The 27,581-nt window shown below is 40.3% G+C and overlaps 1 protein-coding gene across 1 annotated transcript in view; it reads left to right on the top strand.

Annotated features, from left to right (window-relative positions):
• Rsrc1 (arginine and serine rich coiled-coil 1) overlaps positions 1-12,280 on the top strand; it is a 328,277-nt gene extending 315,997 nt beyond the window's left edge. The window contains exons 8-10 of the mRNA XM_052731019.1: positions 3,410-3,516; positions 9,507-9,659; positions 10,277-12,280. Of these exons, the coding sequence (XP_052586979.1) occupies positions 3,410-3,516; positions 9,507-9,659; positions 10,277-10,369 (353 nt within the window). The 3' untranslated portion in view covers positions 10,370-12,280. The remainder of the gene's footprint in view (positions 1-3,409; positions 3,517-9,506; positions 9,660-10,276) is intronic.
• Positions 12,281-27,581: the final 15,301 nt, after the last annotated feature.

Consider the following 27,581-nt stretch of genomic DNA (forward strand, 5'->3'; position numbering starts at 1 on the left):
CAGTGACAGTGTGTGGATTTATACAGGAAAATGTGTCCTTCCAAAAAGGGGGAAGTTGGCTGCATTCCACACACAGCTTCTCAGCGAGGAGACTGGGCTCAGAAGGGGAGGTGGTCTTCCCCTTGAGTAAACGGATGCTTGCACGGGACTACACAACTATAGTCTGTGATTGGCCGAAAGTTGAGACAGAGGTTTTTAGGACAATATCAGTTTTTATTGTTGGCCTTTTCCTTTTGTCTTCCATGTGTTTCCCTCTGTAACAGCATCTGAGCATTCGGGCCAGGGCTGCCAGAATGCAAAAGCTGCTTTCATGCAGATCCTCTAATTAAGCCCAGCCATTATCCATAAAGTCTAAATCCCAAAAAGTTGAGCTGCCTTAACTGAGTATGCAGTGACCTCTGTCTGGTTCAGCCATGTGTTGCTATCACTGTCGAGCGCAAGTTTCACCAGCAAGCATGTAATTCTTTGTCTAGCTAACGTGTGGGGGACAAAACCACAAAACTAAGTAAGAAGTGATACCTGAAGGTTGCTGCTTTTGAAATGCTAACTGTGAAAGAAACCCATTTTCATAACTGGGCCATCGATGGAGCCTTCATGAAAACGTGGTAAAACTGTAAGACAGGCAGCTGTGTAGCTGTAAAAGAGGGTGAAGAAAGCTCTAAGCTGTGCTGAGTTGTAGTGAAGACACCAAGTCAAGAGGAATGTAGTATACGAGTGTCACACAGTAAGAGGAGACATAAATGCTTATATCTTTCTAAATCACGGAGGCTAAACCCAACCCTAATACAAATCATTATCTTTGGTTTGGAGGAAGCACTCAGGGCCTGGGATAGGAAAAGCGATTTAGTCTCTGAATAGTCATGTTTACATGTTAACCTCGAACTCCCTCACAGTATAAAAATGGATGTTAGTCAGAAACTTAAGAAAATGAATAGTCCTATCAAGTTAGTAGCTTAATCAAGTAGAGAATTATTTCAAGTGACTCTAGAGCAGTGGTTCTCAACCTTCCTAATGCTGCGACCCTTTAATACAGTTCCTGATGGTGTGGTGACCCCGACCATAAAATTATTTTGTTGCTACTTCATAACTGTAATTTTGCTACTGTTATAAGTTGTAATGTAAATATCTAATATTCAGGATATCTGGTATGTGATCCAAGGGGTCAAAGATGCATTAATACCCCTTGTGGTTTATAGCAGTTGTTGCCATTTTATTTTTTAACCTAATGCATACCTCATAGGAAAGTGAGTGCCCTTGACAATATTGTTAATGCTGAAGTTTTTAGCATATGAGAAGATGCTTGACTATAAAATTACTTAAAATCGTAATTGCTAATTTAATTGGTAGTAGTCAGCATGGACTCACGTTAGAACTTCTTAGGGTATCTTTTCTTCCCGGCACAGTAGAAAGACTGAAAAGCAATGGCAGTTCAGCAATGGCGAACATGCCAAATGTCTCGATCACTGCCTCTGCTGTCTTCCCCACTGGAAGGAGTCTGGGCTCCCTAGAGAAGTGGATAGCTTCCCTTGAGGACAGGAACTGTAGAAGATAACCCTCCAACATCTTGGCATGCCTTTACCACTAGGGGTCACACCATAGGGCAAGCTACCCAGAGTTGAAGCAATTTGAGCATCAAAATAAGAAAGCGCTTGCCATGGATTAAAGCTGTTCACGTATTATTGGGAGCTAATAATGGCATCTTCGATACCTGTAGACCAAAACATTAAATAAATGTAAGTACACATCAGGGCCAATGACGTGGCTCAGTGGGTAAAAGTGCTGACCATGCAAACCTGTGACCCCAGTTCAGTCTCTGGACCCCACAGTGGAAGGAGAGAACTGATTGCCAGGAGGTGTCCTCTGGCCTCCACACATATGCCATAGTACACATGTGTGTTCCTGCACTCACACTCAGAATTTTAGAGAAGAAATGTATTTGTGACCCCAAAATACAGCCTGTATTTCAGTCACTAGTGGCTAATGAGAGACTGTTCCCCAGTGTAACAGAATCAGAACTAGTAAATACAACAAGAAAAATTACTATTTTATAGCTTCTAATTAAATAATTGATTTAAGAAGCAAACATTAATGTTACTAAAACCATTAACTGAAAGATTGATGAATAAGAACTTTATAATAGAAAGGTCAGATTGACTCATCACCTTGAACCCATTGATCAATCTGAACATCAGGACAGGTGGTCAGAGCGCTTCCTGATTTAATGTAAAAAGAAAAAAACAACTACATAACAGTGCCAGTTCTAAATTTTGAAGATTTACTTACTTATTTTTATTTTATGTGTATGTGTGAGTGCCTGCATATATGTATATGCCCCCACATGCATGCCTGGTGCTTGCCAGAGCCAGAAGAGTACCTCAGATTCCCTGGAACTGTTGTTAAAGGTGGTTGTGAGCTGCCAGGTGGGTACTGGGAACTGAACCTAGGACGTTTGCAAGAACAGCAATGGCTTTTAGCTCCTGAGACATCTCTCCAAATGTCAGATAATCTATTTTTGAAATGGAATAAATTGAACTGGAATGGAGAGTCAGAGCTCTATCATGATCTGCACAAACAGTAGATGATAGAGGAGCATGCTGGATAACATCATGAGGTCCAGAAGGCAGAGGTCTATGAAAGAAGGAATTCGCTCTCCAGTAAGCAAGCGACAATGAAAGGCAAGAGTGGTAGGCTCTGTGGAAAGAGACTGGAAGTCCTTTCACCAAGCAAGAGTGATGTGGGTCCTTGTTTGTATCCTGCTCAAACAAGCCTACTATAGGAAGATACGTTTTAAACCAGAGAAAATTAAACATGGGGCGTGCAAATCATATTTAATTAGTGGTAATTTGAGGCCTGACAAACAGTATTGTGATAAAATTATTGTTATTGGTATCAAGTCTTAATCTGTTAGAGGTGACCACCAAAGTCTTTAGGGAAAACAGTACATGGTCTAGAGTTTGGTTTGCATAGTATGCCCTCTTGGATTTGTTTTTACATAGTCCGGGTCTCGATCCCAAAATACATGGAAAACGAGACTCAGTGGACTAACAATAACAAAGTGCTGGTGATTATAACAATTGGGTGGTGGTTATGGGTGGGTTTGTTGTCCTTTCTTTCCTTTTGTGGATTTCCATAATAAAATGTTAAAATAAAGTAGAGGGAAAGGCCTTCCCACAAAATTAGCTTAGATCACCCAAAATCATAATAGCAATACCTCGTCAGTAGGTTTTAGATTTTAGATGAGAGTCTTAGTTTCTAGGCATATTTTATTTTTGAAATTCAAGGGGGGAAAGTACTTATTGTAGCTTAACTTAATGTATTGCATTTCCATCAGTTAAAAGAAAAAATTGAGCATGGGTATAATGTTGGTAACAAGTTTGTACCAAAGTTCACTAACACTGTTCTTTTTTAGACCAAGCCACCCTGGTGGAACAAGTAAAAAGAGTTAAAGAAATCGAAGCCATTGAAAGCGATTCTTTTGTTCAGCAGACATTCAGATCAAGTAAAGAAGTCAAAAAAGTAAGTTCCCATATGGGCATCTGAATAAGCCTTTGGATTCCAGCTGAAGGACGCTTTACTGATGGATTTACTGAGATGTGAGTGCTTCCTCCAATAGGCAGATGAATGAGGGAGGGAATGTCAGTCATGCCGATGAGAGAGTGAATCAGTGAGAATCAGCCCAAGCCACCTACATAAAAACAATGTAAAAAGCCGGGCGGTGGTGGCGCACGCCTTTAATCCCAGCACTCGGGAGGCAGAGCCAGGCGGATCTCTGTGAGTTCGAGGCCAGCCTGGGCTACCAAGTGAGTTCCAGGAAAAGGCGCAAAGCTACACAGAGAAACCCTGTCTCGAAAAACCAAAAAAAAAAACCAATGTAAACATGGGTCTGACACCATTTGTATTTTAAAGTTTATCAAAACATCTGAGATATCACCACCTATGAGTCTGTAACTGTAATGTCCACTTCATGAATAGACAGGTTTTCCTGCGTTTTTATAACAAATGTCTGTGTATACTTTTTGAATTGTTGTTCCTAGATAGATACTGGGAAGAGACTTTAAATGATAAAGCTATTGCTCAAATAGAAGACTGTACCTCCCATCTTTGCCCAGATGTGTGTCACTTACTCAACTCCAGTAAAGACTTTTGAGGGCATTTCATCTCTGTTGAATTTTCCCCTTGTTCTTCACTCATTAACAAGACTGCTCTTCAGAATTTGCATTCCTTTAGCAGGAAAAGATGTTCTAAGAAACACGTCTCCTTCAGTTGCAGTAATGTAGTGAAGTAATAGCTGTAGTTTCCACTTACTTTAAAGACTTCTGCTTCTACTACATTGTGCTTCTAAAGTGCAAATGTAAGACTGTATAATAGAATAATGATAGATGTAATAACCATTTATTTTGTCTTTAATATCAGATTTCTAAGTAGTTATGTTTTGGGATGTCACATGTTTTTAGTAAGGTGAAGTTACCTGTTCACGTTTGCATTATTTAATGTTTCAAAAGTTACCCTCCAAAAATATTGTAGCACTCTAAATTCTACCCAAAAATACAAGGAGCTTTTTGTCTTTTAAACTAAAGCTTTTCCATGTTTATTAGCCTTATATGTCAGAATTATCAAGGTGTTTCTTCTAGCACTCCTGGTGTTAACAGATACCTAGAACTTTAATTACCAGGCATTTTTAAAGGTAGAACATACAAGGACATGAGCTGAGTGTGTGATGTATGTCAGGTACAGGACGAGGTAGCCTTGGCTCACCCATAGCCCTGGTTGTCACTGTGCTTACTGCATTTGAACTTTCAGGGTGTCATCACAGTCCTGGGAGCCACAACTATGAAATGGACATTCATATGTATATATGACCATTCTGTTTGATATCTTAATCTTGCGGAGTATAAAGACATTCATCTAAAACAATGATTTACTTGAGGGTTTGACCTTATATTTATTTTCTGAAGTTCATTCTGAATTCTCAATTCTTATTAGATGTTCTTAGAGTCAATGAGCAAGTTTTTCCTGTGAAAATACTAGTCTAGAGTCTGTAGACTGGGTTTTGTCCTAGGACACTTGCCTGTCTGGTTCTAAGTATTGTTTCTTGTTACATTTACTTTTAATTCATGTTTTTCCTTCAAGAAAGCATACATGGTAAGGATTAGTGTCAACAGAGAATGTGCTGGAGTCTCAGGAGATGGCATTCCCCTTTGAATACCATCCAGCACATGACTGTTATTAGTAACTACACTCCGAGATGCTCAGAGGATCTGTGATGGGATAACAAGAATAAATTTATACTCCACTGAAACATAAAACGAGGGACAATTTATTAGCTTAGAAAGTGGCATCGCTTTCTAGTCTAAAATGTCTGTGTCTGCAGTAGAAGGCCAGGACTCGGGATGCCTAAGAAGATGAATTATTTATGAAGAGATTACTTAGCAAAGAGAAGTAAATTATCCTGAGTACTATTTCATCCAGGTCCTGGGAAGACATGATGGGCTCTCCTTGCTGCATAGCAAAGATTAACTCTCCTGGGGACTAAATCACCCAGGGCCCAAGTTTCCACATCTGTCTCTTCTGGACAGTCTGTGCTCTTAGAATAAAGTTTGCCTCTCTAAAAACGGCTGTCCATGCTAGCCACCCTTTCAACTGGAGTCAGTTTCCTTAGGAGTGAAGTCCACTAATTAAGCTAGAGAACTGTCACTAGGAAGACAATGCCCTTTAGCAATATCCTTCCAGACACTATGGGTATTCTACAATGCATATTGATTTAACTAGTTTAACTCCGAGATCTTACCCAAGTAGTTAGGGAATTGATAGATCCTTGCTACATCGTTAACTTTAGAAGCCAAGATATAGCTTGTTTTCAGGATGCTGTCCTGCATAAACTTGGATCAGTTATTTTGCCCTAAGACTGATAGGTTTGGCAGATAATCCTCCAGTGTTCAAAAGAAGAGACTAAATAACCCTGTGCAGCATGGGCATTTGTGTTAACTAGGGAGATTAGGAAAGTATTTTCCGATTGTACCACCAGGTGGCAGTATTGCACAAAGCCAGCCATTCTGTGGGCCTGTGCTGAGGTCCATTTTATGGTTGAGCCACAATTTTCTCTTAGAGTTTCTGTCACTTAACTAAGGAGCAGCTACTGATTTGACAGCCACACTCAACCATTCAACAACTCCCATGCTCCAGTCCTAACTTTTGATAGTTTTAATTTATATGTTTATTTATACTTTTTTTTTAATGTTGGGACTGAAGAAATGGCTTAGTGAGCAAGAGCTCTTGCAAGCATGAAGATATGTGTTTAGATCCCAGCACACAGAGCAGGAAATACCAGGAAAAAAAGCCAAGTGTGGCCACATGTGTGCTGTAGGATGGGGATAAGAGGGTCACTGGGTCCTCCGGGCAGCCAGCCTAGCTTCAGGTTCCATGAGAGACCCTGTCTCAAGGGAATAAGGCCTAGAGTGACAGATCAGAAGTCTTCATCCTCCCTGAGCCTCCATGCGTGTGTACCAGCACACACACCGGAACACACAAACAATGGACAACACACAGAGGAAAAAACAGAATGAGATCTCTGTCACTTGAAGAGGAAGAACCCACAGCTCCTCCACATCTCTTCAAGGCCGTTTGTGTGGTCAGCATTTCCTCTCTAAGTACTGAGGGAGTGTGCTGGGGTACAAAGACAGGTAGTCTTTATAAGCAAACGTGGACTACCAAAAATTGATTTATTGAGTCTTATTGAATTGACAAGGGTCCCACTTTCCCCCATGCAGAATATCGGGCTTGCCTTTAACTCAACTTCATGAATGTGTACCGTATCTTTATCTCTAGGGCCATGTACCTTCAAGGCCCAATAGATCAGATATATACAAAAATTTGAAGCCTGGATGGCATGGGAGGGGGATATTGGTTCTAAAATATAAGAAAACTGCCAAATAAAATTTAATAACTATTTCTTCTTAATGCCTATGAAAGTTAATGTTGTGGTTTGCGTGAATATCATTGATTATTAGGTTTAATATTGATAAACATGCCTTCATTTGGAAACAGTTTGTGGCATAGATATCTCTAGTTTGTAATAATTTCTGCTCTTGTCCTAGAAATACAGTCTTAAGGATCATTGTGTTTATAAGAATAGAAGTCTCTCCTGTGCATGCAGACCAGCTTCCTATAGCATGAAAATGAATTCATGTTTGAATTAAATAAAATGCTAAAAAAAAAAGAAATGAATGAATCTTACCATTATGAATTAATTCATCTGAGATGAAGGGATGGTTGAGTACATCAGGTGCATGTCATGTAAGCATAAGGACCTGGGTGCCATCTCCAGAACCTCATGTAAAAGTGTGGTGGTGAGCTTGTAATCGCAGCACTAGGAGAGGTGGAGACAGGTAGGATCCCTTCCATCACTGGCCAGCAGGCCTAGTCTGTTTGGTGTGCTCCAGGCCAGTCTGAGACCCTGCATCAAGAAACAACATGGAGAGTACCTGAGGAACAGCACCCAGTGTTGACCTCTGGCTTTAACACACGCACGCACGCATGCACGCACATGCACATGTGCATGCTGACGTACAAAGCTAGCTACTTACCACCACATAAGGGCTTTCCCTTCTACCAAAACAACTATAGAACTTGACAGTATCTATTGAGCAGTCTTCAGGTAGCTGACATTGGGTAGCAAAGAGTGAACATCTTACGATGAGTGAAGCAAAGTATGATTCTCCCAGTTCCTGGCCTTTGCCTGATCAGTTCCTGTGCTGGTGGAGGTGTGGCTGGGCTTAGCAAGCAGCAATCAAGGGTCTGACTGTACACTCTCTCCTCGGGCCTCCCTTCTGAAAATTCTCCTCTCAGATTGTACACACTCTCCCTCTGGCTAAAGCATTCTCTTCCTTCCTCTTCCTGTGTCTAGCTGGTCTTATTCATCAGGTCTTAAATTTTACCTCCTAAATAAAAGATACTGTGCGTGGGCACCGAATCTAAACTAGACTCACCTCTCCAGTCCCCATTATTCCTATTTATTTCTTGCTAAAGTATACTATTATTAATAATTATGTATTTATTTTTATATATGTGTTTATAATCTGTTCATTCAGTCAACAACAAAGCTCACCAGCAAAAATATAGGGCCTTTTTCTAGTTTATTCTCCTTTGTATCTAGGGCTTACCAAGCATTGTTTAATGAGATGGCTAAATTGATAGGTCTCCAAATTCAAGATAAAGTAATCTAAGAAAAAGTTAATTAATTTAGCATAATTCATCCTCTAGATATTTTTCATAGTAATATTTGTTTTGAACTTCATTCAGAAAATGGATGTTAAAAAGTAGATATAAGTCAAAAGAAAATAGAAAGTAAAAACAGTAGAACCCATAGATATAGAAAAAGACTCCAGAGGAGAATTGATCTCCCATTTGTCTCCTTTATACTATATTTTAATTTTAACTTCAGAGTCTTATCCAGCTCATTTCATACAATCCCTACCACCTTGCTGCTTATCCATCACTCCTCGGGCCCCCTCCTCTGTCAAGGAAGATTGAAGTTGACCTGAATCTGCATGTTCCACTGGTTCCTTCAAAGCAGGAACAATGAGTTATCAGTCTTTGGGTGCCCAGCACTCAGGACAGTATATGGGCCGTGGAAAACACTGCATGTAGTTTGAAAAAAATAAAAGTAGCAAATTTAATTTTATTCTTACAGAATATGATGTACCTTTTTTTTTTACAAGCTTTTATTTCAAAATATTGTAAGTAATCTTAAAAGATATCCTTTGAGTCCATCAATGGATAATTCACAGATCAATAAAATGTGCAGATCTGTACAATGGGATATTTAGCAACTTCAGATATGAAGTACTGATGTGCTATAACATGTATGGTTCTTTAAAATGCTAGGCTCAATAAAAGAGCCAGGCACAGCAAACCACTCAGTGCATGGTTCCTTTACACAGGGTATCCAGAATAGACAGCTATCATCAAGAGGTTGGAAGAAATCAAGGGTGATTGCTAAGAGACATGGAATGTCGGAAGGAATATTGAAGATGTTCTGAAGTAGATCACGATAGCTGTTGTAGAATTTTGTTGATATGCTAAATTCCATCGTATGGTGTGCAAATTATAGTTAACAGGGATAGATATGTATAGGATAACATTTGGATTTGCCTTTATAACTAAGGCCAACTAAATATTAGATGTATATTGTAATATTTTATTATTATAATTTGATGCAAAATAAGTGTATATGTGTGTATGTGTGTATGCATGCGTGTGTATTTCAATAGTATAAGACTAAACACTGATTTCATAAGAAAAGCACACTGATTATCAGAAATGAAAAAATTTCCCTCCACACTTGTGTTTCTTTGAGTAACAATTTTCTTGTCATTCAGGAATGGAACCTTTTGAGATGACTATCATCTCAGAGAAGACTTACTAGAGCAATCACTGTTCAATATTAGATATATGAAACCCAACTTCTAAACATGGGTAATACTTAGATTGCTGTGTTGCATTTTCAGTCAGTAGAACCAAGTGAAGTGAAGCATGTGAGTCCACCATCAGGATCAGCATCAGTAGCCACTGACCCACCCAGCATCGGAAAGGAAATAGACCCTGACAGCATCCCCACGGCCATCAAGTACCAAGATGACAATTCTCTGGCTCATCCAAATGTGAGTCGCTTAAACCTAATGAATCTGCTCACTGAGTCACCCAAGCAGTTGTCCCTTTGTTCTGACACTAGGAAGACATACAGGAAAGGGTTCATAGCTTCTCTTGGCTACAAATGAGCAGCTGATCTCAGGCCTTACGATTGTTTACGTATATTTAAGTCTGGTGTTGTCTACAGGTTTCCCGACTTCTAGAACAATTCTGTACTTAAGAAAATGGTCAAAAAAGGAAAATGGTTTTCCTTTCTTATAACTGACAGTAGAACTTCTAACACTAGGTCGGCTCTGGTTTTTCAGCTGTGAGCTGTCACTAATACCATACTTTACTGTCTTTACACAATGATGTGATTGATGTTTCTTAGAAACAGGGTAAGAAATGAACTCACAGACACAGGGTGTGAAATGGCCAGTCAGTGAAACATCACTCAGGCTGTTCTTTTGCCTCATGACTGCGGAGCACTAACTCGTGGTGGGTGGGGTAAACAGTGACGAGCCCTCAAGGGTTGAGCACTATACACTGCTGTTCTGGAAACTTCCTATCAGAGTGATTTGTGTTATGTCGCATCAGTTCCGAGCTACTGACGCACAGTGACATTTTCCTTCTCCTTCTCTTACTGTAGTTATTTATTGAAAAAGCGGAAGCTGAAGAAAAGTGGTTCAAGAGATTAATTGCTCTCCGACAGGAAAGACTAATGGGCAGTCCTGTGGCCTGAGGAAGAGATTCACGGTTGAGTTGACAGAAGCCTTGAAAATTTAGGTTTTTAAATACCAATATTAACTTTTACTCTTCAAAACGATTTAGCCAGTTACATAGAAAGAAAATCTCATTTCTTCTCTCGTGTTCAACTGAATATTTGTTGGTTCGAATCAAACATTGGGAATAGGGAATCTATTGTAAAAGGTGTATGTGCATGAACATATATCCTGTTAATAAAGCTAATCATAAAAATGTCAGTGTTGAAGTAAATGAATATTCAGTAGTGTATCTCATTACAGCTTTACAAAATCATGTTTTTGACCCAATATTGGATAATTATACATAGATATAAGAGCCATCTTACTTAGTATAAGAGTTCATCTCCTATGTATTGTAAAGCCCTTCTTGAATCTCTCACCTCACCTTTCTTAAAGTTTTTAGGTATCATAAAAGGTACCCTTTTGTGAGATGTAAGCAATGACCATGATAGATTCGAACCAAAACTTTCTCTTGTGCCAAGTGTGGTGTCCAGCCTCCCATCCTAGTCCTCTGGAGGCTTAGGCAGGAGGGTCTCGGCTCCAGCCTGCACGCCACAGCTAGTGCTGGGACGCTTGGACCACATGGTGGAACCTTGTCTGAAAAAACGTTTAATTAGAGATAGTTTGTATGAAGTGCTGTAAGCAGACGCAGTCCTTCCTTTAGAAATCACATGTCCATTGTGTTGGTCCCTTTGCACTGCTGTGACGAAAGGCCTGGCCTGACTTCAGAGGGAAGGTTTTTGTCTATGGCTTGAGAAGTGTCGGTCCATGGTCAGCTGGTCCACGGCTTTCAGGCCTGTAGCAGGCAGAAACACAGCAAGAGGGCAAGGCACAGGAAAGCCGCTCACTGTCGGCTGTCGGGAAGCAAAGAAACAGGAAGAGGCCACAGCATACCCTTCAGAGATATACTCCACTTACCTGCTTCCCATCTGTTCCCTCCCTCCTGGCAGCCCATTCAGCTGTGGACTCATGCTTTAACCCATTGGTGGAGTTACAGTCCTCATGATCCAGTAACTCTCTCAACAGGGAGTGTTGAACCTTAAGCATTTGAGCCTTTGGGGACACCATAGAATGCCTTTCTCTAGCAGCTGGGCAACAGAACAACTCACTGGAATCCGTACTAAATGTACTGGACAGAAGGACTCAGGTCCTTGTTGTACAAAACTGGATTTCAACCCCTGGCTCAAATACTTCCTTTTTCCATCTTGCTCTGCTTACTTTCACATGGTCTCTATGAAGGCTGGAGCTTAAGATACAGCCATGGCAAGTCCTTGGGATATGATACATAGGACACTTTGATTCCATCTTTTTCATACATTAGAACTACAGAAATTCTTGGCTCTGTTAAAAATGAAAAATATGAAGAACTTACACTCAGTTGCAAGTGTTATGAAGAAGTTTGTTTTAAATCCTTGTTTTTATGAATACATTGTCTTGATCTAAGTAGTGGCTGTCTTCCTCAGCTCTCTAAGTAAACATGCTCAGTCTGAAGACAGATCTGCACAGGCTCACAGTAGTGGGTTCAGGGGGGATTAGTGTTTCTGAAATAGTTTACTTTTTAATACTTTGTATAATTTGTAAACTGTAAATGTGTTCTCACCCTCTTAGGAAATATATGTCTAGGAAAGGATATAGGCTGCCTGGCCAAAGGGAGTCTCTATAATTTTCTCAGTGTGGCTGAGGCTCCCCATCTCTACAGCAATGAAGATGCTATGACCTACTTTCTAATCTACCTTCCACTCCTTTCCTCGATGACAGGTACACCAAATACAGAGGCTTGAATTAGAATGAAGTTGTATTTTAAAGAAAATGTTTTGTGGAAACAAAATCAAAATCAAGTTGAATTTTTTTTTTTAAGTGAACAAATAAACTTGGTCCTAAATAATTTAGTGACTGTTTCCTCCCTTCTTTTTGGTATGTCATTAATCTTGTTTCCTTCTGTTTCTTCCTAAAACCACAATATGACCACAGAAGCCAAATCAGATGTAATGAGGAGACTTCGTAGAACATTATTAAGCGCATTGCCAAACACAAACAGGATGATGCACCCTGCCATCTTTAATATCCCAACATAATAAGCCTGTAAAACAGAACTATTTTTTTCATGTTAGTTGGTTAATGTGACCTTAAGTGCATTGAATCAGGATTTCTTGCAAATGATAGGTGCTAATGCAAGTTAGGTTTTTATTTCTGACGCTGGGTACACTGTTAGAAAGAATAGACCAAAAACGTTGTTTCTGGAACTCCCTGTTTATGAGGAGTCCCAAATGATGAGGGGACAGAGTACTTTAGGTCATTTACCTATTTTCCTGGAGCATCCTATCTAGCCTGTGAAGTGAGGATATTAATAAATGATCTTCCTGCTTTGTTTTTTGTCTTTTGTTTTTTGTTTTTTGTTTTGTTTTGAGGAAGGAATAGCATTAAGAATGTTCACAGAAAAGTACATTACTTAGCCCAAGTGAACATTTTTTTTTACTTGGGGAGCATTTTAATGAAATACAGAATAAGCAGTTGCATGGGTAATGGCTGAAAAAGCTGCCCTCCAGCTTATGTGTGCTTCTTTGTACTTTTAGCTGCCCTGGTCAGTAGCTCACATGCCTGCTTTGTGCTCAGTCAACCGTCCCTGATCTGCTTCCTTGACAACACCATGAGGTCCTGTTCTGTCATGAGGGAGCTGCCATATACTTATTTGAGGAATCCAGAACTTCTTCATGGTCATATTTACCAACTTATTCATTAATATTCTTTTCAGTGCTTAGTTTATGCTTGACACATTATTAGGGACCTTTGAACACACACAAGGTGAGTCAGTGAGGGTCGTACCATCAAGAGACTTAGCCGCACAGCCCAGGCATGTCAATAATGTAAGAAATCTAACACATACTAGCAGGAGAGAACCCTGGGTTATGTAAAAGAAAGAGAAATTAGTCCAAATCAAAAAAAATTCAAGAAGATTCGTGGAAGAGATTAGAACTGAACTAAAACCAGACAGCTAAGAAGGCTGGAGCCTCCAAGCCTCACAAGCCACTGAGGCATCCCTCCCAATAGCTACTTTGGAAGTCTGGAAGCTTCCTCAATTCTTCTGCCTGTGGTTAGGTCTTTCCCAAAGCATTTGGTTTGGACATCAATCAAAAATCTGTTGGTGAAATGACCAGACAACCGTTAAATACTGTCCTAACAAAACCTACTCTTGGAACTCCCTTGTGGAAAAATGGGCCCTCTTCATAAGAAAATATCTGAGGCTTTGCAAGAGATGAAGAATAAAAATAGAGATAAAGAACACTGTGAATTTGGGTTTTATCTTAACCTTTTGCCATGAAGAAGGACTTTAAATATTTCAGCTCCAATTTGTGGTAGTTTGTTTTTCCCTAAACCAAATAAAATGTCCAGACATAATACATGCCGAGACTACTTTTGCTATCATTTTACCCATAATTTGGCCCAATGTTTGACACAGAGATCACAACTATTTTTTTTTTAATTATGAAAGAATTTCCCATTTCAAATAGCAAATCTTCTTAGCTGTCTGGTTATTTAAATTGCTCAATTAAGGATAAGGTATTTATGTTCATTTCTTATTGCTGGGATAAAATCCCTGAATAAAGCAACTTATAGGATGAAGGATTTATTTTTTCTCGTGGTTTTGAAGGTTTCAGTCCATCATTACAGGAAAGCATGGCAAAACAGCTTATGGTAGTTAGCAAGAGATGCTCGCAAGGTGTTCTCTTTCCTCACCTTTTAGACCAGTGGTTCTCAACCTTCCTAATGTTGCAACCCTTTAATACAGTTCCTCATGTTGTGGTGACCCCAAACTATAAAATTATTTTCATTGTTACTTCATAACTATAATTTTACTACTGTGATGAATCATAATGTAAATATTTTTAGAGTCTACTTCTCATTGTATAATTTGCATTGGATTTTTTTTTTGAAGCATGAATGTTTTCCAAATACCAGCACAATGAATAGATTACTTCTATTAAAGACTGGTGGGTAGCTTTTTGTTTGTTTGTTTTTTAATAAATTCTATGGATAGATCAAATGATGTGAGTATGATCATTCAGGATCTACCCTATGCTGGCCTCCTATGACTTCCTCTCCTTACAAAGAGATCAGTTTTCAAAAACTAAAACTTGCCGGGGTAGTAAGACAACACAGATCAATTTTCAGAAACTAAAACTTGCCAACGGTAGTAAGACAATACCTTCAACTCCACAACGTACCACTTTATTTTTAGGCCTTTGAGAGGACTTGCAAAATGATACCGCTGCAGGTCTCAGAGTGGCGAACTGAGCTGACCCCCTCTTCTTGGGGTCCTATACATGGTGCCCAGACAAACCCCACAGTGTGAAAACTCTGCCTTCAGAAACTTCTCAGCAATGAGCTGCCAAAGCCTCGTGTCAAGCAAAACCCATGTTCCAAAAAAATCATAAAGTTAAAATGCAGCTTTTTTTAAAAAAAAAAAAGCATAAACCACGACAATGTGTTGAGTACTTAAATTAAAGACAGGTTCTTGTAGGGGGTTTATTTGTTTTTGTTTTGTTTTGTTGTTTTCTAAAAAAATCTATGGCTATATCATTTATTTAGACTTTTTGTAGCTTAACTAATTCTCCTCGACCTGGAGAAGATAAGTCTTAGAATTGTTAACTTTGTATTGTAACACTTTGGAATAATGGTTTTCTTTCAAAATGCTGTATGTTTGAATGACCAATGTCTACTCACGTGAGGTTAAAAAATAGAAGGTCATCTAAAATCATCTAAGTCTTATAAATATGCTTTGCTGCATTTCATAGAAAACATGTTTTAGAAATGTACCATAGAGCATAAATAGCAATGGGAGGCCTGTGTCATTTAGTAGCTCTTACCAGGAGCACTTGACCCTTCAAGGAGAAACTCCTTTTCACATTGGCACCTGTCCTCCTGCCTGTGCTGGGCTCCACCGTTGTGTGGTCCACCTTCAGCAGGGGCACTGGTGAACCTCAGAGACTTTCAGCAGACTTTTATAGTTGACAAGTGACTGGCACATATGTTACTGCTCACCACAGGCTTTAATTTGAAGTTCCAACTTTAAGTATTTTTAACTTAAAATAACTGTGGTACAATTTCCAAGAAACGTAGTTCAACTAATTCTTAAGTTCCTAGGGAGGATATTTAAACATAGACCTGTGAGATCTTTGAATAGGAGTGATATAAAAATATGTCTTTTCTCATTTGAAAACCTCTTTTTGAGTTACCACAATCCGTGACAAAATGTTCTATCCCTTTTTGTAATAACAAAGGCAGCGTCAATCAGTAGGAGTGAAATTGTAGATTTCAATTATAAAATGAATCTGTAAATTAAGTGATTGCCTGCCATCCTCCTCGACTCTGCAAGTTCAAAGTTTCCAATGTTTGTCAATATATTTTAGATAAATTGTATAAAGAAAACATTTCAGGTAGCAATAAATCTCATTTGCTAGCTTTGTATAAAGGAAATAGCTTTCCTATAATATAAAATGAAAGTTATATATTAAATTATTACTTGTCACAGTTGCATGGGCCAGCCTGTAGGAATACCTGCCACCAAGCCCTCGCAGCCTGCATTTGACCCCATACTGAACATGATGAAAAGAGAGAACTGACTTGCACACGTTGTTCACTAAACTCACCCCGTGGAAAATAGGCCGAGAAGACAGTGAGGTTGTGGGAACAAAGTATAGACCTTCAAGGGCACACTCTCAGTGACCTGCTTCCTCTAGCCAAATCCCATATCTCTGTTTCTACCACTTTCCAAAAATGTCAGCTGATTATGCAGCCGTTTGTGAATTAAACCAGTGGATTTAGGTTAGAGCTTTCATGATCCAAACACGTCCTAAAAGTCATACCTTTGAGAGTTACACTGGGAACCACACCTTCAACACATGAGTTGGGGGAATATTTAATATCCAAACCATAGTAGGATATAGTATTTCAGTTCATTCATAGCAGGAAATTTCTGGATAATTATGATGTGAAGTTTTCTCAAAAAGCCAAGTTCTCTCAAGAAGCCACATTTGTATTGAAGATCCTACAAACTTACTGAAGCGCCATGATTATGGAGAGATGGAATATTCCAGATCAAGAGCCAGAATGATCTTAGGCTGTCATCAGTGCCTTTTAATAACCATTTGCCATCATTCTCTGTATCTAATCTAACAGCCTCATAACTACAAGTAAAACTTTTAGAATGTGTCATTGAGCTTAGCAGAAAGCTAGCTTCCACCAATCTTTAATATAAAAATGCTATATGGTAACTTCTGGAATCCATGCAGAGGTTTCCCCATGGCTCTACTGGGCCTTCCTATATCCCACAAAGGCCCTTGGTAAAGACGCTGTGGTGTCTTGAATGAGAATGGCTCCATAAGCTCAAATGTTTGAATGTATGGTCCCCAGATAGTGGAACTGTTTGGGTAGGATTAGGAGGTGTGGCCTTGTCAGAGGAGGTGTGGCCTTTTAGAGGAAGGTGTGTCACTGGAGGTGGCTTTGAGGTTTCAAAAGCCCACACCAGGTCCAGTGTTTCTCTTTCTCTGCCTGCTGCCTGTAGATCAAAAGCTGCTGCTCCAGCACCATGCCTGTCTGCTTCCTGCCTGTATGGGCATGGATTCAACTACCCTCTGGAACCACGAGCCTGAAAATAAATGCTGTCTTTTATAAGAGTTGCCTTGGTCATGGAATCTCTTCACAGCAATAGAACACTAACTAAAATAAGCACTGATTTCTTTGTTTGCTTCTATGACTGTAAAAGTTCACATGGTCCCTTCCATGATAAGGAGTGTTATTCAAGCAACCTGAATCTCTGTCCCTGGAATTTGTCATTCATTTTTGGCTCACCATAATCTATTTTCTTTCAAACAAAATCTGTATTTTACATCAATCATAAGCAAAATTTTATAAAAAAAAAAAAAAAAAAAAAACTACACAACACATCTACTCATTCAAATTTCTGCTAATGTGGGAAAAGGCCTAAGCTGTAAAGGTTACTGGATGACATCATCCTTCTCCTAGCATTGCAAATGCTAGACAAGTTCCTCCCAGTGACGTTCTATTAAGTACAGCAGCCGTAGCCTTATACCCAAACATTTCAGATGTAAAGTGAATGACATGTAAGCCCTGAGAATTGCCAACCATCCATGTTTTTCAGCACTTTATCCCAGGCCAGTCTCAGCCAGTTAGAGTAGTTCTTTAAAGCTGAAAATCATCTCGTGGTGAAAGTCTGGCTTGAAGGTTTCAGCTTGACTCTGTCATGAAGGTATACATCCATGGAATGAAGGCCCAGGCAAAAGGAGGCACAACGTCATCCATTTAACTCTGGTTTCTGTCCAGCTTGACAACTTAAGTGCTTTGGTTTCTTAACTAAACCTTCTCTCTTCTCAAGGGAAAACCAAAAGGAACTTTTCATTCATCATATATTCAACACATAGCAAGTGCTCAATTCAATTCTAATTCTACATTTTCTAAACAAACTTTGCTGCATGATTTCTGTCTCCACTGGCAGGCAGTATCTCGCTGTCAACAGACACTTTACATTACTAAATATTGAATTACCCAGATGTGTGATCCCATGCAAATGAAACAACAAATTCAGCAGGTTTTCATTAGTGTTATTTTCTTAGCCTGCACTTGGTCCTCAAATGACAAAGAAAAGGTAAATAGGAGACATAGTCCTGCTCTGTGTGACCCGAGGTGAGATTCCCTGACTAACTTATCTAGGTAGCCAGCTCAAGAAATCAGGGGCACAAACTGCTAGAGCATCCTCTACTTATATGTATGAAAAACACATGTATCAGCAGGAATTAACTGGACAAAAAAGTGGGTTTAGCTGCCCCAGCACCAACAATCCACAAGTAGCAATTCACAGTAGTCTTTGTTACTCTCCGTGATGGCTTTGAAACATGTCTGCAGAGTTGGTGTGACTGAACGTTAATCTGTCTCTGTGGCTTGCTTGCAACCAACAGATTACATGGGAGGTGATACAACTTAATGCTCCCAGCTAGTTCAGAAAGACTTAGGCTTATGCCTAACTCTCCTGGAACACTCATACTTTCAACACTTGAGAAGCCACAGAAGATGATCAAATACTAGGCCCACCATAATCTGACAAAACCAAGCTCCTGTAGAATCCACTTGGTGTTACCTAGGTAATAATCTCAACTGAGTTTCTAGCTCTAAACCTGCATCAACCACCAGGCATTTGAGGACAGACCCCTCTCAGTCACATAGTCTTCCCACTAAGGCCCCAACACAAGCATCATCATTTGTCTGTCTAGGTTCTTTACCCACTAAATTCATGAGGCTAATAATGTGATTGTTCTATAGCTCAGGGTTTGGGGTTTGGGATGCAGCAATAATAAAACACCTACTGTACTGAGTCACTGAAAATCTGGTTAAGCCATATACCGATGAATACTGATATTTATATGAAGGTTAGTATGGTAGTTTGGCCCCCATAGGCTCATACATTTTAATGCTTCATCACCAGAGAGTGACACTATTTCAAAGGATTAGGAAGTGTGGCCTTGTTGGAGGAAGTGTGTCACTGAGGTTGGTCTTTGAAGTTTCAAAGGCCCAAGCCAGGCCCAGAGGCTCTCTTTCTTCCTACTGTCTATGGATCCAGATGTAGAACTCTCAGCTACTACTCCAGCACTATGTCTGCCTGCATGCCACCATGAACCCTACCTACCATGATGATAATAGACTAAACCTCAAATGGTAAGCAAGCCCAGTTAAATGTTTTCTTTTATAAAAGTTGCTGTAATCATGGTGTCTCTTCACAGCAGTGGAACACTGACTAAGACAGTCGGCTTTATGCTGGGCAATTATTACTATTCTTAGAGAGGCTGCCTGGCCTGGGCCCCTGAACTTGAGCTGCAGAGTTCAGATGCACTGTTGCAAGCTTCTCTGTTTCATGATCGAGTAAAGGGCAGCTGAAATTTTCCATCATGTCAAGTTCCTACGTGATGGGAATTTATATGTGTAAAATATTTAACATAAGGCTCAGGACAAAAAAACAGAGCAAGTAAAAGTAGAAATAATACAATTCTCTGAGTTTATATTTGCAGTCATTATGCTTTTTAGGGTAATTTTTTTCCTCTCATGAGCAATTTTCTTATTTTTATAAAGCAGTTTCACCATAGACATTTATGGGCAGTACCTCCTTGTAAATGTGTTTGGACTAAATGATAAGTAGAGTTAGAAAATGAGAGACCTGTGTTATAACAAAAATTGGGTTATTTAGTGTCTTTAGCTGAAAAGCAGCATGTTCTCCAAAGCTGACTGTCATGAGGAAGGCTCTATGAGCCATAACCATCAAACTGACTGGGAATTAAGAGAGAAAATTAATTCCCAAAGGAAATCACTGTAGATCTCATTATTTCAGGAATAACCCACCTTAGGACTTTAATTAAAAATAATATTTATTCAAAATAAATGAGTGCTGGCAGGTTTCTGCAGAAGCCATAATCTTGGTTATGCTAAATCTTCTTATATTAGTGCTGACATCATTAATCTCCTTTGAGATGCCCTCCAGTCTGACAGCCCTCGTAGCACAGGGGCCATTTCTTGCGGAAACCTTTTTATCTTCACTGAAGAGTTATAATTCATGCAGATACCTAATGTACAAAAGGCCTGGGCAATTAGAGACATCACTCTGAGATCTTCACTGGCACTTTATCATGTCAGCAAGTACCCCTTAATGAGTTTGTTCTCAGACAGAGGCCAGTATCTCCACACTGCCATCAAATTAATGGTGGCTACCTTATTGCTTTATTTATGTATACCTACCAGTATCCATTCTAGAAAAGCATCAGGTGTTTTTATCAAAATTCAGAGCATAAATCTAGATAAAACACAAAGTTCATTAAGTCAGAAGAAAAAAAATCAGCAAAAGGAGACTGAAAGCAGAAACAGTAAGAAGTTAGAAAGACTCAGGCCGATATACAAACTGTGCACTCCAGTGTTTGGTTAAGGCACACTTTCAAATTTGTCAGCTGATTGTTGGCTTCTATTTCAGGTCAAATACAGTAAATAACTCTGATAATTTTGCTCTGGCCTATTCTGATTACTGATGTACAAGTTACTAGGAGACATGTGAACAATTAATACATAACAGTGTGCCTGGCCTAACATACGTCAGCCCCGAGCTTCAATCTCCAGTATTGCAATACATAAATAAAAGGAGGAAGGATGTTTAAAGTGGGCAGGGGAGAGACATCTCAGTGCTCACATAGCAGATGTAAGGCCCTGGGTTCAATCCCCAGTGTCACAGAAAGAAAAAAAGGAAAGAATGTGTGTGTGTGTGTGTGTGTGTGTGTGTGTGTGTGTGTGTGTGTGTGTATGTGTGTGTGTGTGTGTGTGTGTGTGTAAAATGTAGGTTTACTACATACAACTACTGTGCATGCTAGCTCCATGACAGCAAACACTAAAAGGGTAAAATCTTGGAAGCAGACAGTTTTATTCACAGATTGTTTTGTATGGATATAAGGGCCTTTACTATTTTATTCTATTATTTTATTACTATTTCATTCTAACATCAATAGAATTATTTTATCAAAACTATATTGAAAGGCAATCTAGAAAAAAATTTAAATGCAAGTATTTTAGGCCAGAAGCCAACATAATTTCAATCCAATTTAAAATTTACTAGAATGAATTTTAAAAGTAATAGAATACATTGAATCTCACAAACTTGAACTAATCTTTTGTGATCCAGGTGAAAATTGGTTTGCAATCTAAATGTCCTGCAGAAATGAAATTACTGCCTCATGACCCTGGCATTTTAAAATCTGGACCTCAATGGTGTGCCTGGGGACTGGTGTCCACTGGGTACATCTTACCTCTCCCAACACATGATTTGCTGTCCACGTAGTTTAGAGTTACGTGCAGAAGCCAGTGTGTGGATGTTACAGGGCTCATGTGTCTCTTTCATGCCATGAAAACACACCCTCCCAGTAACTGGATCACAAGCTCTCAGCCTGCAGCCAAATTCAGCCCACGGGCTTGTTTTCTGTGGCCTGCTCAGAGGGTCTTTGTTTTTAATTAGTTGTTAACTTTAAAAAATTAAGAGAATTCATGTAAAATCCATGTGACTGTGGGCATGAATCTCTGCAGGGACATCTGAGCGCTGTACAGTAGCAATGCTTCTTCAGCTGGAAGCCAACCCCCTGCAGCAAGCCACAGGCCCACCCCTCTGGGTCCCCACACCGACACAGCAGGATGGCAAGAGTGGGGGTTCTCAGCAGACTGAGAGACCTTGAACAAGTGGTTTCTCGGCTCTGGCCCCTGTCTGGCTCTTGTGCAGTAGGCGTAGTAATAGTGATTACCTGTCCAGTCTTTCCAGTGTTAAAGCTGTGCCCAGCACACGGCAGAAACTCAATAAAGTTGGTTGTGACTTTATTAATGCTATTGTCATCTATGAAGTAGTGATGGGTTCTGTGGGTCAATGTGCCTTGACTATAGGAGCTTTTATTAAGTATTCCAGACTCATAAAAACAAACACCATGGTTTCTTTCATGTGTGGATCCTAGATTTTAACTTTTGCACACATAAATGTATGTAGATAATATAATTAGAAAGGGAACCTTAACAGGGAGGAGTGACCCCTCCCCACCCCCCACACCAAATGCATGCTGTAGATAGCACCTAAGTGTGCATGCCCTTACAGTGACTGGATGCTGGTAATCTTACTGTTGGAGCTAGGAAAGGGATCGAAACACATCACAAAGGAATGAAGACATTCCAGTCCTCAGGAGTTTTCAGCGGATTCCCTTGAGTGTCTTGCCAATAGGGCCCCTATTGAATTCACTCCAAAAATAACTTCCAAAAATAACTCTTTAGATAGGCTCATTAAACCACTTCTGAGAACAGAGGGCCTCAGTACTATTTTCTGAAGAAACTTTTCTACTTTTCAATTAGTTTGGTTCCATAATTCTACTTTCTTTGGGCAGGGGAGGGTGTTGTTTTGTTTTGTTTTCTTTTCTTTTCTGAAATGGGGTTTTACTGTGTAGCCCTGGCTGTCCTGGAGCTTGCTTTGTAGACCAGACTGGTCTTGAACTTAGAGATCCTGCCTGCCTCTGCCTCCTGAGTGCTGGGATTAAAGGCATGTATCACCACTATCCAGCTTTATTTTCTTCTTTAATTTAAAGTGTTCCTTCTTATCTATATAAATGCAAAACACAGATCTCACCTCAAAGGGAATGAGAAGCAGCTCATTCTTAGCCAAATATAACATAGTAACATAGAGTTGGGTTACCCTGAATAAGATGTCCCACTGTGAAAGCTATTATAGGAGATTTTATTAAATACAGAACCAATGAAGTCACAAATCAAGGCATTTATCAAACACAGTAAGTAAGCCAGTTGTAGCCAAGCTGAGAAAGACCTGCTATGGGCTTCAGCTGCTGTCAGATGGCTTTCTTGGTTATTGGGGGGAAGTTAGCGGTCTGCTAGGAATACATTTAACAGGTTTTGATAATCAGAAGGAAACAGGTTGGGCGATGGGTGGCTTTTAAAGGGACTAAAAGAGCCCAAGATAACTTGGCTCTGGGTCTGCAACAGTCTCGTTCCCATGGTCTCGAAGTTTAATCAACCATTTGGTCTCTAAAATCTTGAGCATGGGTATAGTCCTACTTCTTTTTTCAGGAAAATTCATTCTACATCTATAAACACAAAACATTAACCAACTTTTATGTACCAAATCAATATGAAAATACTACACTTTACGAGAAAAATTTAAAAAACACCTCTCTTTAAGAAAAAAAATTTCAGAATCTCAATAATAAAAACTTAAGAATAACAGAACGTTGATTTTTAAAACATACTAGCAATCAGCCTTATTTTTAAAAGTCAAATAGAGGAACAATCCAAAACTTCACCAAGGATAGACGGTAACTTCATACACAGTAAGGAAGAATAAACTGCCACTACATGCTGCAATAGGGGTGGGTTCAAGGAAAAAAAAAAGCAGATCTCAGAATATTACTTACCCTTGAGGGGGGTTGGCCTAGGAAGTAGCATGAGGAAGTTTTCTGGTGTATTAGTAATACCTTCTAGTGCATGCCTTTAATCCTAGCCATGGTAGAGAGAGGCAAACAGATTTCTATGAGTTCGAGGCCAGCCTGGTCTACAAAAGTGAGTTCAAGGACAGTCAAGACGGTTACACAGAGAAACCTTGTCTCAAGCACCCCCATCAATTCCCTGGGCATCAATGTTTTCATATATAATCAAGGCTCTTTTGGGTCTGGAGAGATGGCTGTAACTCCAGTTCCAGGGAATCCATCATACTAGGCATGCATGTGTTGCATATATCTGTGCATGCAGGCGAAATACCCATACACATAAAATAATATAAATAGATCTTTTTGAAAAAGAAAGAAAGACTTTCCTATCTGTAGCTTGGTGGTTCACATATGCCAACTACTCCAAGGTATTATGTTTCCCTCCTAAATTGCCACATGACAAATTGCCTAAACTGTCACATGACGAATTGAGTTTGATTTGGTATCTCATTCACATTTGTCCTAGTCTCATTTTGTTTCTGTGATAAACACATGTTTATCATGGTTAAGAGTGATTTGTGGAGGGAGGATAGGGCATATTTCAGTTGATGCCTCCAGGTAACAGCTGCTCCCTGAGGGAAGTCAAGGAAGAAGCTCGAGGCAGGAACCCAGAAGCAAGAATTGAAGCAGAGACCATGGAGGAATGGCGCTTCCGGGCTCGCTCACTCTCTGGCTTGCTCCTTACTTGCTTTCTCACACAGCCCAGGCTCAGATACCTAGGCATCATGCTGCCCACAGTGGACTGGGCCATCCCACACCTGTCTTCAACCAAAACAATTCCTCCAAAGCATGACCACAGGCCAGGCTGACTGAAGTAATAGCTCAGTTGAGGTTCCCTTTTCCCACATGACTCTGGACTGTATCAGGTCGACGGTAAAACTCACCAGGTGCAGTATCTATGCACTGTTAAAAGAGGTGTTGAGACTGGGGCACAGAGTCCCTGGGTACACTAAAATCAGCCTTCATGAAGATGTTTAGAACAGTCTAAAACTTAGGATTCTGGAGAATTATAATAATGTAAAAAATCTAGCACTCAAAGCCTAACGAGGTCTTCTTTCTTGGGCACTTGAAATAATATATTAGAAATATATTGAAAACTCTAAGGTGCTGTAACAGTGTTTGTAAGATCTCTGACAGGCGAGCTAATGCACTGGAATGCAAGGTCCAATAGGCCAAGGAATTTTGTATTCTAAATGGCTAGAATAGTGTCTGAGATGTAACTGGTCTTTCTTAAATAACTTGTGAGGTAGTGGGTGAAAAAACCATGGACCTCGCTGACATTTTGGACTCTTGCTGTCATTAGTAGAGTAGCAGAACTGGCTTTGTTTCATGCATTTCTCTGGAAGTCTTCCCTTGACTTGGTCAGTGTTTTTCCAAATGAAACATAAGCAACAGTGTGGCTAGAGATTACATGTGTGAATATGCAATTTGCCATACAAACATACTACTATGTGACCCTTTTGAACTTTACAGGGAGGCAAAGCAGGATGGCGGAGATAATATAACCTTTGGAGCAGGACAAATCTCAGTTTACAATGAGCCATCAATTCCCTGGGCACCAATGTTTTCATGTATAATCAAAGATAAACATCTTAGTACACATGGTATTGGAAGGTTTAACCAAGAAAATGTACTTGAAAGCACTTAGGACAATGTTTGGAACACAAGAAGAATAAGTGAGAACTATTATCCTAATCAATAAAGCTTTTTTTTTTTTTTTTTTTTTTTTTGTTTTTCGAGACAGGGTTTCTCTGTGTAGCTTTGCGCCTTTCCTGGAACTCACTTGGTAGCCCAGGCTGGCCTTGAAGTCACAGAGATCCGCCTGGCTCTGCCTCCCGAGTGCTGGGATTAAAGGCGTGCGCCACCACCGCCCGGCCAATAAAGCTTTTTATTTTATTCTCTGAAGGTGAGTTTCAAGTCACATGAATAGAGCATGTTAGACATCAGGCACCTTTGTACAGGCCCGGAAAGTTCAAAAGATATCTGTTTCCTTCCTATAACATTTTTCGCAGATTCACTTTCTCAGTAAAGACCTTGTGGCATCCCCTATTTATAACTGTATGCACCATTCCCTCCCACTCTTCCCGATTTTTCGGTTAGCACTTACCACCTTTTAGTTTCTAGCCCACCCTCATACAACATAAATCACAGGAGGGCTTCACAAATAATAGATACCATAATTGTCTTTACAGCCAGTTCTGAGGCCCTCTCCTCTCAGCCTGCTCTACACCCCTATTGCTTCCTTAGTGGGGGTCCAACCTCTCCTGACCCACCCCTTCTTCCGTTTCCTTTTAAAATAGATGTCATGGGCTTTTTGGTTCCAATTTACACAAGATGTCTAAACTGCATTTGTATACTCTGGGTGACCTCTACCAGCCTGCCCCTGGACTCAAGGTCTCCTGTTTGTTTTAACAGTGTGGCAAACTTCCATGCAACAAGATGAAACTTCTCACAATTTTCTTTATTTAGTTTCCATGCAGAAGTATTTTAATATTATTATTTTTCATACTACTGATTGTAATCATTTTATTTTTTTTTTAAAAAAAGTGTGGTCTCTTTTATATTTGCTTTATATTTTATATTTGCTTTATATTTTATATTGTGCTAAGCAGAAACTAATTCCAGATGTTGTACAGAAAGTTTTGCCATGGAATTAGTTTACAAGTTCCCTGATCCATAAGTGGTCTCTGAGCATCATGCTGAGATCAGAGGAAAATTAAAATAGCCTATTTATTTCCTGGAAGGGCTGTGACATCTTAGACCATGAAGCCCGCCCTGCCTGCAGCCAGTAGTCCCAGGGAAGCAGGACTGCCAGAGAAACCTGGTGAAGTGGGGGAGGGGTAAAGGTTCAAAGGATTACATTTCCAGCTCCAAAAATAACCCTGAGCACTCCTGCCTCCTCCAAATCAGCCCCCCCACACACACCTCTTCCAAGCGGCAGTATGCCACCTCTCTCCCACAGGGCCCTGAGGAGCCATGGACACCCCTCCACCTCCCCAAGGGAACTCCCCAGAGAGTGTGGGGACAAGGGAACTGAGGGTGTGCATGTAAGAAGCCTTTTCTCCCTTCCTTGTCATTTTGTCTGTCTCTTCTTTCTCCTCTGTCTCCAGCTCTTGGAAGGGCCTAGAGAGTACTTTCCAAACCTCAACAATTGGATAATAACTTTAATGTTGCCCCCTCCCTCCATAATGCCATATCCAAATCTCACCAGTACTGTTTCTTAAAGATCACTTAAAATGTTTGGTCTTATCATTAAGGTGTTGAAGTGCTTTAAGATGAAAACCAGTTCCTTGTCATAAATTGGTTTCTTTATGCTATGATGGAAATAGTGGAAATAGAATTTTATTAGATATGGCCCTGGCTTCAGATCTTGGACCCCAAACCTGCTTGTCAAGAATGCTGGAAAGGTGTTAAAGATTTATGGGCTTCAACGTGAGATCTGGTCCTTGAAATGGACAGGGAGAGGACCAAAAGCAATTTCTTTTCTCTCTCTTTTTTTTTCTTTTTGATCCGATGTCTACATGTTATTTATGTATTGCTTTGAGTTTTAGATCATAGAACAGGTTTTGTTTTTGAAGTCTATAGCCTTCGTCTTGTTTCTTTCAAGAAGTGAACACACTGCTTGGAAATTGTACTCAAAACACCTTTTTTTATTTTATTTGGCCAGCTACCAGAGAATGGCCGGGACCAAGGGCGATTTGGCCAAGGTCACAAAGAGCTGCTCTAATGTTTTGGTTCCCGCTCTGATACCAAGCTGTCTCTCAGGAGCCTCGCTGAAAGATCGCTTGGGCCTCAAGCCAAACTTCAAGCCGGCCGTGTGTTTACCACGGTTGCCATGGTAGCCTCGCGCCGTCCTCCGCCTCGCCTTGGTGACGTCACAGAGCCGGACCAATGGGAACGCGGGCAGGCGCCAGGCCCCGCCTTAGTCGCGGGCGCGGCCTTGGCCGCAGGCAGACGCGCGAAGCGAGCCGGGAGCAGGCTGCTGGCGGCGCGGTCAGCTGCGCCCGTCTCCACCCCGCGCCCGTCTCCACCCCGCGCCCGTCTCCTCCACCCCGCGCCCGTCTCCACCCCGCGCCCGTCTCCACCCCGCGCCCGTCTCCACCCCGCGCCCGTCTCCTCC

This window comes from Peromyscus californicus, unplaced genomic scaffold (assembly GCF_007827085.1).
Source record: "Peromyscus californicus insignis strain IS unplaced genomic scaffold, ASM782708v3 Scaffold_9__1_contigs__length_137607984, whole genome shotgun sequence".
Classification (NCBI taxonomy): Eukaryota; Metazoa; Chordata; class Mammalia; order Rodentia; family Cricetidae; genus Peromyscus; species Peromyscus californicus.